General features: G+C 47.4%; 1 protein-coding gene across 2 annotated transcripts in view; it reads right to left on the minus strand.

The window, feature by feature from the left end:
* Positions 1 to 5,405: 5,405 nt before the first annotated feature.
* tmem178a (transmembrane protein 178a) overlaps positions 5,406 to 15,421 on the minus strand; it is a 36,220-nt gene continuing 26,204 nt past the window's right edge. For both annotated transcript variants that reach the window (XM_056280781.1, XM_056280780.1), the window contains one exon: positions 5,406 to 6,455. In XM_056280781.1, coding sequence (XP_056136756.1) covers positions 6,214 to 6,455 — 242 coding nt within the window. In that variant the 3' untranslated portion in view covers positions 5,406 to 6,213. The remainder of the gene's footprint in view (positions 6,456 to 15,421) is intronic.

Here is a 15,421-nt window from a genome sequence, read left to right on the forward strand (position 1 = left end):
TCACAGCGGCTGGTCATGTCAGTAGTCACAGCGGCTGGTCATGTCAGTAGTCACAGCGGCTGATCATGTCAGTAGTCACAGTGACTGGTCATGTCAGTAGTCACAGTAGCTGGTCATGTCAGTAGTCACAGCGACTGGTCATGTCAGTAGTCACAGTGACTGGTCATGTCAGTAGTCACAGTAGCTGGTCATGTCGGTAGTCACAGCGGCTGGTCATGTCAGTAGTCACAGCGGCTGGTCATGTCAGTAGTCACAGCGGCTGATCATGTCAGTAGTCACAGTGACTGGTCATGTCGGTAGTCACAGCGGCTGGTCATGTCGGTAGTCACAGCTGCTGGTCATGTCAGTAGTCACAGCGGCTGGTCATGTCGGTAGTCACAGTAGTGAGCGAATCAGCAGGGCTTAACAGGTTTGTAATCCGCATTAGAAACAGGTCCTCCTACATGGACCCAGTCCTCGTTCCCTGGCAGGAAAGTGTGTGTGTGTGTGTGTGGGGGGGGGGGGTTGACTGGGTGGTTAGAAAGACGCCTCTCTGATCTGAAACCAGAGAAACGTTCCTGAGATAGTGGACTGGGTGAAATATACTGACGTCCTGAGCAGCACCTTTCCAGCCTGGAAACCAGACCAAGTCATTTCTCTAAACTGTGGGTTGCTGTGAAATGTGGGAATTTCAACGAAAGTATATTTGAAGATAGAAAAATCCTAACATGGATCAAAAACAAAGCATGGCCTTTAGTCTAACAAGCTACTTACAAATGAATGTAACCCACACTAATGTAGCATGGCGAACCTGGCACATTATCCCATCATGAAGACACTTTCTGGGCCTTGTGTTGACGACGACACTGCCCTTAAAATTCCCTCAAATATTTGAGAAACTGGGTGAAGCAAAAATGTTAACGTTGCAGATCCGCTGTTCTGTTTTTTCCTCCTGAGTAGCAGTATTATGTGTAGCTTTCCCCCCAAATACTTTAATATTTTTAATGCAGCTTTTACATTTTTTAGGTAGGTCTTAACTAAAAACTCTGCACAACCAGAAACCCCTGCAGTATGACAATTACACAATTTGTAAATGATCAATAAAGAATAGTATTGTAGCGGGAATTCAAGGGGCAGCCGGGAATCGGACCTGCGTTGCCCGCATCCCGGGCAACTGAGATAACCGGTCAACCAAAGGGTCCAACCCGTTAGCCAAGGGCTAGCTAGTTTAGTCATCCGTGGTCGTTACACTGTTACACTATTGTCCTAAGCTAGCATGTAAGCTCAGTCAGCGCTACCTCCCTGCACACTGTCTGCACACTGCCTGCACACTGGCTGCACACTTCCTGTACACTGCCTGAACACTGCCTGCACACTGCCTGCACACTGTCTGCACACTTCCTGCACACTGCCTGCACACTGTCTGCACACTTCCTGCACACTGCCTGCACACTGTCTGCACACTGCCTGCACACTGGCTGCACACTTCCTGTACACTGTCTTCACACTTCCTGCACACTTCCTGCACACTGCATGCACACTGTCTGCACACTGTCTGCACACTGTCTGCACACTGTCTGCACACTTCCTGCACACTGCCTGCACACTGTCTGCACACTGTCTGCACACTGTCTGCACACTTCCTGCACACTGTCTGCACACTGTCTGCACACTGTCTGCACACTGTCTGCACACTGTCTGCACACTTCCTGCACACTGCCTGCACACTGTCTGCACACTGTCTGCACACTGTCTGCACACTTCCTGCACACTGTCTGCACACTGTCTGCACACTGTCTGCACACTGTCTGCACACTTCCTGCACACTGCCTGCACACTGTCTGCACACTGTCTGCACACTGTCTGCACACTTCCTGCACACTGTCTGCACACTGTCTGCACACTGTCTGCACACTGTCTGCACACTTCCTGCACACTGCATGCACACTTCCTGCACACTGTCTGCACACTGTCTGCACACTGTCTGCACACTTCCTGCACACTGCCTGCACACTGTCTGCACACTGTCTGCACACTTCCTGCACACTGTCTGCACACTGTCTGCACACTGTCTGCACACTGTCTGCACACTTCCTGCACACTGCCTGCACACTGTCTGCACACTGTCTGCACACTGTCTGCACACTTCCTGCACACTGTCTGCACACTGTCTGCACACTGTCTGCACACTGTCTGCACACTTCCTGCACACTGCCTGCACACTGTCTGCACACTGTCTGCACACTGTCTGCACACTTCCTGCACACTGTCTGCACACTGTCTGCACACTGTCTGCACACTGTCTGCACACTTCCTGCACACTGCATGCACACTGTCTGCACACTGTCTGCACACTGTCTGCACACTTCCTGCACACTGTCTGCACACTGTCTGCACACTGTCTGCACACTTCCTGCACACTGTCTGCACACTGTCTGCACACTGTCTGCACACTGTCTGCACACTTCCTGCACACTGTCTGCACACTGTCTGCACACCTTCTACACACTTCCTGCACGCTGCCTGCACACTGTCAGCACACGTCCTGCATACTGCCCGCACACTGTGTGCGCACTTCATGCACACTGTCTGCACACTGTCTGCACACTGTCTGCACACTTCCTGCACACTGCCTGCACACTGTCAGCAAACGTCCTGCATACTGCCCGCACACTGTGTGCGCACTTCATGCACACTGTCTACACACTTCCTGCACTGTCTACACACTTCCTGCATACTGCCTGCACACTTCCTGCACACTTCCTACACACTGTCTGCACACTGCCTGTGACTGATGGAATAATGTTCATTACCGTCATTTTCATGTTATATTTTATCTTGTGTTTAAAATGTTTGTTGTCAGCTGCAGCAGTTTGAGAGTAATAATTCCTGTGTTTCCATATGTTTTGTGTTGATAATATCACCCTCACTCCAGCAGTACTGAGTAGGTGCAGTTACGAGCGGGTTCCAGCAGGAGGAGTGTAGAGCTGTTGAGCCACGTTAAGGGACACCTCGCTTCCTGCCCTCAGTCATTACAGACGTGACCGGAGGAAAGCTTGTGTCCGTGCATCTGTAATACAAATACTCCCTTTCCAGGTACGAGTCCCTTCAGATACACAGTTCATGTCCGCAGGTGTGTTCGTTAAATGTGTGTATGTGCGCAGGAAAGTATCGGTATTGTGTATTGTGGAGTAATTACGTGACGACGAATAAGCTAACACTTCCTGTAATGCTAATGACGACGAATAAGCTAACCATGCTAACTTCCTGTAATGCTAACGACAACGAATAAGCTAACATGCTAACTTCCTATAATGCTAACGACGACGAATAAGCTAACCATGCTAACTTCCTGTAATGCTAACGACACCGAATAAGCTAACCATGCTAACCTACAGAGTAGTGTGGAGGGAAAACCATACAGCGGCCGCTGTGGCTTGTAGACTACTCTGTGTGTATGTTTGCCGAAGTGTGTGTTACTAATTCAGGGGACTGTCAGCGTTGTAGCTTATTAAGTGTGAGTTAGTGTTACCAGCACAACATATGCAAATGAGCTGCGTTATCGCAGTTCATTTTGTGAATTGCCGCAGTATGTTTTGATTGTTGGGTAACGACCACAGATAACTAGACTCGCTAGCCCTTGGCTAACGGGTCGGACCCTTTAGTCGACTGGTTAAACTAGTCGCCCGTGGTGCGGGAGATCCGGTTCACGTCCTGGCTGCGACGGTTCCCGGCTGTCCCCCCTGCCCCCCCCCCGAATTCGCTACGGTAAGTTGTTGCTGCGTTAAGGTTTGAGTCATTACAGGCGTGACCCGAGGAAAGTTTGTGTCCGTGTATCTGTAATACAAATACCCCCTTTTCAGGGCTTTTACACCTGCAAACCGCCTGCACACTGCCTACACACCGGCTGCACACTGTCTGCACACTGTCTACACACCGCCTGCACACTACCTGCACACTACCTGCACACTGCCTGCACACTGTCTACACACTGCCTGCACACTACCTGCACACTACCTGCACACTGCCTGCACACTACCTGCACACTACCTGCACACTGCCTGCACACTGTCTACACACTGCCTGCACACTACCTGCACACTACCTGCACACTGCCTGCACACTACCTGCACACTGCCTGCACACTACCTGCACACTGTCTGCACACTGTCTGCACACTACCTGCACACTACCTACACACTGCCTGCACACTGTCTGCACACTGCCTGCACACTGCCTGCACACTGCCTGCACACTACCTGCACACTGCCTGCACACTGTCTGCACACTGTCTGCACAGTCTGGACACTGTCTGCACACTATCCAAAGGAATTGAATCAAGTGCAACAGACCTCCTCCTCTGTTGAGGGATGGTTTTTCCAGTTTCACATAGATGGCTTCCTTCACCCCTCTTTCAAACCATCTATCTTCTCTGTCTAAAATGTGTACGTTGCTGTCCTCGAAAGAGTGTGTCTTCTCCTTTAGGTGTAGATAGACTGCTGAGTCTTAGTGGTTGTATGGTTTCTCCTATGTATAGGTCAGTGCAGTCCTCGTTGCACTGTACAGCATACACCATACTGCTTTTCTGGGTGTGTGGTACACGGTCTTTGGGATGAACCAGTCTTTGTTGGAGTGTGTTGCTGGGTTTGAAGTATACCGGGATGCGGTGTTTGGAGGTCTGTGACACCACCTATCTCCCACTTACAATGCCGTCCTTTCATCTCTACCCAGGAGACTCAAGAAGCCTAGCCTCCAAGAACAACAGTCGCTCACTAACGGCTCCAACCACTCTCATGACCGCTGAATGGAGCACTAATGAAGTCGAAACTAACACCCCCAACGACCGTCGCTGCTTAACATTGGATCACAAAGAGTCACGCATATCAATAGCTCTGACAACGACTCCTAGAGGATACATTCTGAGTCTCATCAGCAGCCAGTCAGACTAGCTTGGTCTAGTCAGACTAGCTTGGTCTAGTCAGACTAGCTTGGTCTAGTCAGAAAGGCACGAACTGAGGAAGCCTCTTGGATGAGAGGCGAAACGTCTTCACGGATATATACCAAGTCCAGTTGCACTTGATTCACCTCCTTTGGAGAACCATGACGACCTGGATGAATGAGAACATTCACAGACATGTCTACACACTTCCTGCACACTGTCTACACACTTCCTGCACACTGCCTGCTCTCACTCATCATGCAGGACATCACCACGGACCTATCAGAAGTCAGAAAACTGCACAATGACAATTGCTTGTCATACTTGTCAAATTATTTGCTGTTAGCTGGTTTTAGTCAGTTAAATGTTTTCCTTTTGAAATAAGTGATGGGGTTGCCAGGGATTTGATGGGGTTGCCATGGATTTGACGGGGTTACCATGGATTGGCCCAAGCTAAGAACATTTAAAACCTCTTCTTAAAGCTGTTCACACAATCTCTTTATTCACATGTCAGCTGATCCAACTCAACAAACAAATGTCAAACTTTTGTGCTACATTTAAGATTTTTTTCCCAATATTTGGGTGTTAGCATAGCTCAACAATTGGATATTAGTTGTTAGTACAGGATAAACTGATGTCTTTGACTTAAATGGACCAAGGAGGCGACGTTGGGTTCTTGTCTGGTTTTCTTGAACAAATTCTGGACTGAACAAGTTGTGTTTAGTGGTGAATGTTTACAACACGCTAACTTAAACCGTTTTAATTATCAAGTTCAAAAACACATTTCTCACTTGCCCCTGAAAAATACTGTAAGGGTCCATTAGGCTAATAGAGTATCACTGCTCCAACATCACCGCATTAACATTCCTGCTCCATGGAACCTGCTGACAGGTTCTAGTGTGTGTGTGTGTGTGTGTGTGTGTGTGTGTGTGTGTGTGTGTGTGTGTGTGTGTGTTGTAATCATACGGCCGTACATTTAGTTACATCCCTTAGACACCACCACAGTGTAGATAAAGCCAACAGAAGGTGCTCTGTTTTCAAATTAAAAGCCCCACTTCTCATCGCAGCACACTCACTCTAGAGAGAAAAAACTCAATTTGTTGAACACAAACAAGCAGCAGTTCTCTTCCCTTCCAGCAGGGCGGCAGTCAACTCAAATCCTCTTCAACACCACCTACATCCGTTTCTCTTCCGGAAACGGTTCCTCAAGCAAGCACGGGCTGCGAGGGTGGTCCCGCCCCCATCCGTCACAAGGACGTGTTTGATTGACACGTTCCCTCTCGCGTTGGTCTCGTTCACACTGAGGACTCGCGTGCGGTTTTGGAGGGCTGGCCTTCGGCACGGTTCAGGAAGGGGTAGGCGGTGCAGAGGCAGCCAGAGGCGGCGCTGAGGCCCAGGCTGACCCAAGCGCAGCAGATGGACCAGCTGTAGCCGTGGTCCACATCACCTGGCAGGCCGTAGATGAAGGGCGGGTTTCTGGACAGGTCGTAGGACACGCTGGCGGCGTACGTGCACAGAGAGATTGTGCAGAAGATCCCTGGATGGAGGAGAGACGGGAGGTTAAAAACACCGTGATACGTCATTCAGAGCGTATCTTTATTCTATAATGTGACACATATCCTCACCTAAAACCCAGCAAGTCTCCAGGGGTTGATGGCTTAACATCCGAATTTTATATTGCTTTTGCAGAGCAACTCACCCCCTTCCTCCACGGTGCGTTTATAGAAAGCATTGAAAATCAAACCCTTGCTCCCACTTTATCTCAAGGACTTTTAACCCCAATTCCAAAGCCTAGGAAAGATCTGCTTTACATTGACAACTGGCGTCCAATCTGCCTGCTTGATAATGATGACAAACTCCTGGCTCGGACTTTCGCCAACAGAATAAAAGCTGTTTTGGACCACATTATTGATGAAACCTGAACTGGTTTTACGAGGCATAGACATAGTATATCTAATGACATCAGGCTTGTTCTTGACCTTATTGACTATGCTGATCTTTGCAGTGATGATAGTTTTATTTGGTTTCTAGATTTCTGCAAGGCATTAGACACAGTCGTAACACAACTTTATATTTCAGGCCTTGGAGAAATTTGGTTTTGGGCCTTACTTTTGTGCAGCTATCAAGACCAAGTATAAGCATGCAAATTGTTCAATTAAATTGTACACAGGCACCTCTCCTAGATTTGACTTAAATCACGGTCTCAGACAAGGCTGTCCCATCTCACCATATTTGTTCCTAATTTGTGCTCAATTACTCTCTGACTTCATTAAGCCCAGGCCCTTGAAAGGTATCACAATAGCTGAAAAAGATCATTATTAGTCAGTTGGCTGACGATACCACTTTATCTTTAAAGGGTGCTTCACAGGTTTCAGTCGCCATTGATACAGTTAAAACATTTTCTAGTGCCTCTGGGCTCTGTTTAAACATCAGTAAGTGTGGCTGCTCACCCTCAAGAATTGTAATGTTCCCTCTATCTCTAACATTCCTGTGGAAGATTCGGCCACTTACCTTGGAATTGTTATTGACAAAAACAAAGACTCGAGATGCGATTTGAAGTTCAACCCTATCACAGGAAAGGTACAAAATAAACTAAATCCATGGCTTCAAGGAGATTTATCCATTAGAGGAAAGACTTTTGCTAACAAAGGCAAAGGCATATCCCGACTCACTTATGCAGCCTTATCGCTGGATGTGAACAAACAGCCCTCTGTGGCCATTGATAATGCGCTTTATAATTTTGTGTAGAGAAACAGAATACACTATGTTCGAAAATCAGTCTTAATGAACTCCCATGAACATGGGTGGCCTGAACTTCCTTGACTGTTCCACCCTTAACGACATTTTCAAAATAAATTGGATTAAACGGTTTCTTCGAAACCGGACTTCAATTTAGAATTTTATTCCCAATTGCTTGCTCTCAAAACTTGGTGGCCTTAAATTTGTTTTACTTTGCAGCTCCAATATTGAAAAGATCCCCTTATAATTGTCAAATTTTCATAAACAAATGCTCCTTTTCTGTTCTTTAATTTATAAACATACCCCCCCCCCACACACACAGATACTACATATGGAACAATAGAGACATATTATATCAACACAAATCCTTATTCTTGGTTTATCCTTGGAATTGAGCTGGTTAATCAGCTCCTCAACTCTAGTGGCACATTAATGTCATACTCTGAACTTCTACACAAGTATGGTATTCCTACACCACCAGGGGACCATGCTTTAGTTATGATGCCGTCCCTTCTGGTGTCGTAGTGCTTCTTAGGAACTCAGCAGCATCTGAACTGGCTTTACTACCACTGGACCCTGTTGTTACTGCTGTTGGTCTGACCTGTTCCTCCTCTAAAAAGAGCAACAATAACTGTGATATGTGTTTTCTTTCAAAGAGAAATAGTCTCTGTTCCAAATGCAGTTTCTTACTGGCAGCATTTTACTTCAGACCTGAACTGGAAGAAACATCTGCTGCTTACCTTCTAAATAACTGACTATAAATAAGGCTAAGGAAGTGGCTTTCGTTTGTATCCCTCCAAGTTATTTCTACGATCATATAAAAAGGACATTGATGTGGGCCGGTCATTTTGTCAGCTGGTTGCAGAAGATTTATATAATTTACTTTGGTCTTGTCCCCACATTTGTACTTTTGGTAAAATGTCAGTAGGTTTATTTCCCAATATATCGATCCCGCATTTCCCCTATGAAAATGTATTGTTTGGCTTCTTTACTTAAAATTATGGCAAAGCAAAGCAATATTTTATCATCAATTTGATTTTATTACTTGCAAAATCACATATTCATAAATCTAAGTTTTCCAATCATAAACGGTCTTTTTTCATTTTTGAAAATGAAATCAAACAGTATGTAACAACAGTTCTATATTCTAAAACTAGGAAAGCTATTAAAATCATAAATGTATGTACCCTTTACAACATTTCTGTGAGCTGATTAATGATTTGTGTTACTGCTCTCACCCCCCGGCACTGTTGTTTGTATTTACTATATATATAAAAAATGTGACACATATCTGAGTAAAACAGGATAGGGAGGGAGGGATGATGTGATTTAATTGGATGGTACAAAACAATTGATATTATTGGTTGGGTCACCAGCCAATTTGCCGAAATGGGGGGGGGGGCACCAAATGACTAAGACAATGATATTTCAGCACCTCGGGGGCGTGCAGAGCCACGAGGAGAGAGAGACGCTGTGAGTGTCACTAACTAGTGCAGTGACAACTCGGGTGTAATACCCCCTCTGACCACAATTTGGGTTGCAATGGCAGAGCGACGCTGTTCGTCCGGTCGCCACGGGACAGACAGACAGAGTCCTTCCATTTTAGAATTGCTGGTAGGAAATATGTTCACAGACCATTTTATTAACCCACACTCCTGTGAGGAGAAGGTACAATTATCACTTTCTGTATTACAAAGGCGAGAAGGAAAATAGAGTCCTTTATAAATGTTTTATCTGCTCTTTCTGACCAGCAAAACGAAAAATGCCTTTTCGTTTGTGGATTTTACATGACATGACCTGACATGACCTGACATGACATGACATGACATGACATGGCATTCCAGTCCTTTAGCCGACGCTATTGTCCAAAGCGACTTACAATAAGTGCATCGTTTAACGTAGGAGATCAGGAGAACTACTAGTCATCAGAGGTCATAAGTGCATCTAAACAAGGATCTAGGAGCAAAACCAGTGCTAAAGTAAAAGCACAAGAAAGAGATATTTGTATTTCTTTTCTAAATGAGTGAATACAATAAGTGCTAAGAGCAAGTAACAGGGTAGTAGTTCTTGAAGAGGTGAGTTTTCAACCTGCGCTGAAAGATGGGCAGCGACTCTGCTGTCCTGACATCAGTGGGGAGTTCAGTCCACCACTGTGGGCCCAGGACAGAACAGAACCGTGACCGGGTCGATCGGCAGCAGGGGCCTCTGAGCGACGGGGCAACCAGGCGTCCTGAGGCAGCAGAGCGGAGTGGTCGGGTGGGGGTGTAGGGCTTGACCATGGTCTGGAGATAGGAAGGAGCTGTTCCTTTCACTGCCCTGTAGGCTAGCACCAGAGTCTTAAACTGGATGTGAGCAGCTACTGGGAGCCAGTGTAGGGACATGAGAAGGGGAGTTGTGTGGGAGAACTTAGGGTGGTTGAACACCAGTCGAGCTGCAGTTTTCTGAACAAGCTCCAGAGGTCTGATGGCCAACGCCGGGGCGCCAGCAAGGAGGGAGTTGCCGTAGTCCAGCCGGGAGATGACCAGAGCCTGGATGAGCACTTGTGCCGTCTCGTCGGTGAGGAATGGGCGAATCCTGCTGATGTTATAGAGGAGAAATCTGCAGGAGCGAGCAACCGATGCAACGTTTGCAGCAAATGACAGTTGATCGTCCAGGATCACACCCAGATTTTGGATTGGATTTTGAAATGAAAATGATATCACTATTCTATTTTAATGCCTTTAATTTCTGTTTCTGAAAACAACAGAACAACAAAACAACCATCATTTCTAATATCCTGCACTTTGCAATACATTGTCTCAATGTGTTATTCCCTGTACCGCCACATCACGTCACCTGGCGCTCTGTGGTCATTCATTCTTTTTTACCCCACTCTTCCAAGCCGTCCCGGTCTCGGCTCCACCCCCTCTGCTGGTCCGGGGAGGGCTGCAGACTACCACATGTCTCCTCCCATACATGTGGAGTCCCCAGTCGCTTCTTTTCACCTGACAGTGAGGCGTTTCACCTGGGGGACATAGCACGTGGGAGGATCACGCTATTCCCCCCAGTTCCCCCTCCCCCCTGAGCAGGCGCCCCGACCGACCAGAGGAGGCGCTAGTGCAGCGAGCAGGACACATACCCACATCCGGCTTCCCACCCACAGCAACGGCCAGTTGTGTCTGTAGGGACACCCGACCAAGCCAGAGGTAACATGGGGATTCGAACTGGTGATTCTCATGTTGGTAGGCAACGGAATAGACTGCTACACTACCCGGACGCCCGAGATGATTTTTTCTTTTTAAGACATACTCTTTTATGGTTTTGGATGTACGCCTGATACAGGCCATTTATGGTGGAAATAATGATATTTAGAATGACGTTTTCCTTTGGGATGTGAATTGTATTGAGATTTGATTATCAGTGTAAGGGCTAGTATGGCAATTGAAGGCCCATGTCTATCCATGGTGTAAGGTCCTGAACCCTAATAAGCAGCCCGCGGGGCATGTCTGGCCCGCGAGAGCCAAATGTCTGACCCGAGCCGACCTATTGGCACTAACACATCTGTCATAACGTGAAATTAAGTGTGTGCTGCTCTATTTTGACCTCACCCCACACCGCACACTTGACCTATGCTGTAGAGCGCATGTAGACGTAAGATGTATTTCACACTCTCTACTGTCCTTGACTAGAGAGAGCCCCTCACCAGCTAAGTCCCAGATAATCAATAACTGTCCTAAACCACGGACATGGTCTGCAAAAAAAGCACAAAGTGGACCAGGAAAACTGTCAGTTCAAATCTGACTGGACTGAGCATTCATCTTCAGCCGCTTCTCCGGGGTCGGGTCGCGGTGGCAGCAAGCTAAATAGGGCACTCCAGACGTCCCTCTCCCCAGCAACGCCCTCCAGCTCCTCCTGGGGGATCCCAAGGCATTCCAAGGCCAAATTGGACATGTAGTCCCTCCAGCGAGTTCTTGGTCTACCCCGGGGTCTCCTCCCAGTTGGACGTATCCAAGAAAGTGCCCAGGAGGAGTCCTAATCAGATGCCCAAACCACCTCAACTGGCTCCTTTCGACGCGAAGGAGCAGCGGTTCTACTCCGAGCTCCCTCCGGATGTCCAAGCTCCTCACCCTATCTCTAAGGCTGAGCCCAGACACCCTACTGAGGAAACTCATTTCAGCCGCTTGTATCCGCGATCTCACCATTTCCGGTCACTACCCAAAGCATATGACCATAGGTGAGGGTTGGAACGAAGATTGACTGGTAAATTGAGATCTTTGCCTTCCAGCTCAGCTCCCTCTTCACCACAACGGTCCGGTACAACGTCCGCATTACTGCTGATGCTGCACCAATCCGCCTGTCAGTCTCCTGCTCCATCCTACCCTCACTCGTGAACAAGTCCCCGAGATACTTGAACTCCTTCACTTGAGGCAACAACTCATCCCCAACCCGGAAGGAGCAATCCACCATTTTCCAGTAGAGAACCATGGCCTCAGACTTGGAGGTGCTGACTCTCATCCCGGCCATTTCACACTCAGCTGCAAACCGCCCCAGTGCACGCTTCTGATGAAGCCAACAAAACCACATCATCTGCAAAGAGCAGAGATGCAATTCTGAGGTTCCCAAAACAGACACACTCCTCACTTTGGCTGCACTTTGAGATCCTGTCCATGAATATTACAAACAGAATTGGAGACAAGGGACAAACTTGGCGGACTGGACTGATCAGTTTTGTTTTACTTTACCAGACAACGCCAATGCCAAACCCAAACTGACATGTTTGAGATGCATGCAAACCGTAGCTGTTTGCAAAGCAGATGATCTCAAGTGGCACTTCAGCACTATGCATGCTGCCAGTTTTACCAGGGTGCTAAGTACGGGGGAGCCAGGGGGCGCTTAGCTCCCCTTAATAAGACATGAGCTCCCCTTAATGTCGTCAGCCACATTAGTTGAAGCAGTGTCAGCAGCATCCAAGCTAATCGAAACAGTTTCACCTGGCAAGACGCCACCACAGATGACATCACCGCTGGCCACAACTGTGTCCAGTGCTCCGTGGAGCGGGTGGGTCGGAGGCCGAGGGCCAGCCAGAGGGCACTTGAGATTTGAGACAGCAATAGGAGGGAGATATCTACTGCATTTCCCACGAGAAGCCGGGGTCGTTGGGGAGTTTTGATGCTTCCTCCTCTTGTTGGACTGCAGCAGGCCGCTCCGGAGCTGACTGTATGAGTAGCCATTAGCTTTGTTAGCTGACCAAGTGGAGCAAAGAAGTTTGAGAGTGGGAGAGAGTCTTCATCCACGTCTGGGGAGAAGAGGAAGAGAAATCCTTTTGCCCTTCCTCGCAAAGGACGCCCAGGAGCAACGCTGATCAGTGGATGGGCCAGGAGTGGGGCCTTCTGCCGGGTTCTCAGAGCTGCGGGGAGCGTCCAGCTGCAGCAGATCCATCCGGGATAGGAGCAGAGACTGCTGCTGGAGGACATCATCCAAAAGGCTCTCGATGGAGTGGAGCTTGAATCTCAGCCTGGACAGCTCAGACTCCTCTACGCTGGGTTGAGACATGCTACGAGCACAGAAAATAATGTCTCTAGCGTTGCCGTTGCAGGGTGCAGCCCAGTTTGGACCGGCGTAAAAAGCATGTTGAGAGCAACAGCCTGCCCGAGTCTGATCAGCAATGGGAAAATGAGAACAAGGCTGTATTTCCAAAAATCAGACAAAAAGCTCAGTGAGGAAGTATAAATAAATAAAAAATAAAACCACCAATTATGACCAACGGCAGCAGGCTGAGTCCATACAGTTCTCGCCACATGCAGCACGAGCACTACGGAGCCAGAGACTCCAGTGTGATCCAAGTCCATGCAACAATCGATGATCAGACAAAATCCAGAAAAAAAGTACAGGCAAAACATAAAATCAATTAAAAGTTGTTAAAGTAGTGTAAAATGGTGTCTAAACACTAGATACAAATTTCAATTTATGACAGAGCTTCTGGCAGTAAAACACAGATGAACTGGTTGAACTTTCTGGGATTTCCTTACCTGGATTATTCGACATGCATGAAGACAATTCCCTCAATATTCAATTGCAGGACAGAATTGTACTTGGCTTGTTATTTTTCTCATTTAAAGAAACAAGCAGACATCTGCTCGCCTTACTCTAGCGATTTCTCCCTGGACCTTATAAAGGCTCCCTCTGCTTTCAGTTCATACATATCTAATTTGCTTTGTGACTCAGTTAAATTCAATCTCTTCGGATACGTTTTCTGGTGTAACATTGGAAAGGGCTGGGATTTCTGATATAACCTTTTCTTCTAAGATCCGTCTGGATTTAGCTAGCAGGCTGCTATATTTCCTCAAGTATTTACAAATTCAAATTTTAAGCAGTTCCCAATTAATTCCAAAAATTTATTCCCTTTGAACTTTGTTCCAGTAGAGTAATAAGCCTTTCCAGCTCGAGTTTTACACAGCTGTGATTTGAAAAGGAAAGGTCCTTTGATGGCCTGGCGGCCTGTCCAGGGTGTCTCCCCGCCTGCCACCCAATGACTGCTGGCATAGGGTCCAGCACCCCCGTGACCCTGAGAGCAGGAAAAGTGGTTTGGATAATGGATGGATGGATGGGAACTTTTGGTTGTCCAGTAGAAGAATCTTTTCAAGCCATATTCACCAGGGACACAAACAAGATTAATTGTTACAGCTGTATGATCAGTTAATGGCATTATCAAAACATCGACTGTGATACTGTCTTTATCTGAGGATTTAGAGACAAGCCAGAAGTCTATATGTGACTGTCTGGAGCAGCCTTTATTGCGCCAGGTCAAGGCTGGATTACGGACCAGGCATGCTGGGCCACGGACCACGAGGGGCCCCAAAAGGTCAGGGGTATTGTGTTTGCATATAGGGATCCCCAATCATACCCTACAAGGGATGTTTGTTCCAACCCTGCGTCGCGATGCAGGGCCCAAGCTAGTCTCTATTGATGAGGGGGCCCCAAGCTACAGTCTCTACTGATGCAGGGCCCCAAGCTACAAAGTCTATTGATGCGGGGCCCCAAGCTACAGTCTCTACTGATGCAGGGCCCCAACCTGTTTGTTCTGTGATTCAAAATTGTGTTCTACTTTGTAGTCGCCATCCGAATCCCATGCAGATTGGTATAGTGTCGACTACCATGTTGGGTATTTGCATTAGTTTTACATTTAACAATGTTTGGTATTGTTTGCGTAGTCTATCTGACGGGGTAGGGGTGGAGGGGCTCAATGGACATGCGTGCGCTGGGGCCCCCTTCTGGGTTAATCCGGCCATGCTCCAGGTGTACGTCCTACTATTCAGGAATTTCTCCCTCCATACATCAATTAAATCAAACCTGCTCATAGGTACCATAGAAAGTTGAATCAGTTCATCATTCTTATTGTTTTTTCACTTAGCCGGTGAGGTGGGGAGGCGAACCCTGAGTTGGCTCTGGTTTCTGGTGTCAAACAGCCGGCCCAGCCTGCTGTGACCCGCTCCGGGGACAGTGGCAGGTGGGGAGTTTGATTGATTCAACTTTCTGTGATCTCCTTACCTGGATTATTGAGCATGCATAAAGACTCTGCTCATACGTGGTTTGAAGGTAGAATCTGAGTATGAGGGACGACCTGGAGGCCATCTATCACCAACCTCGTCCATAATGGTACTGAAGTCACCCCTATCATTAAGTAAGCATCAAGAAATTTAAATAACCAACATGCATCCGCATCAGAATTGAAACCATATTGACAACAGTCAACATGATGTTATTAACTGTAATGATCAGACAAAC

The sequence above is a fragment of the Lampris incognitus genome, chromosome 5 (assembly GCF_029633865.1).
Source record: "Lampris incognitus isolate fLamInc1 chromosome 5, fLamInc1.hap2, whole genome shotgun sequence".
In the NCBI taxonomy this organism is placed as follows: Eukaryota; Metazoa; Chordata; class Actinopteri; order Lampriformes; family Lampridae; genus Lampris; species Lampris incognitus.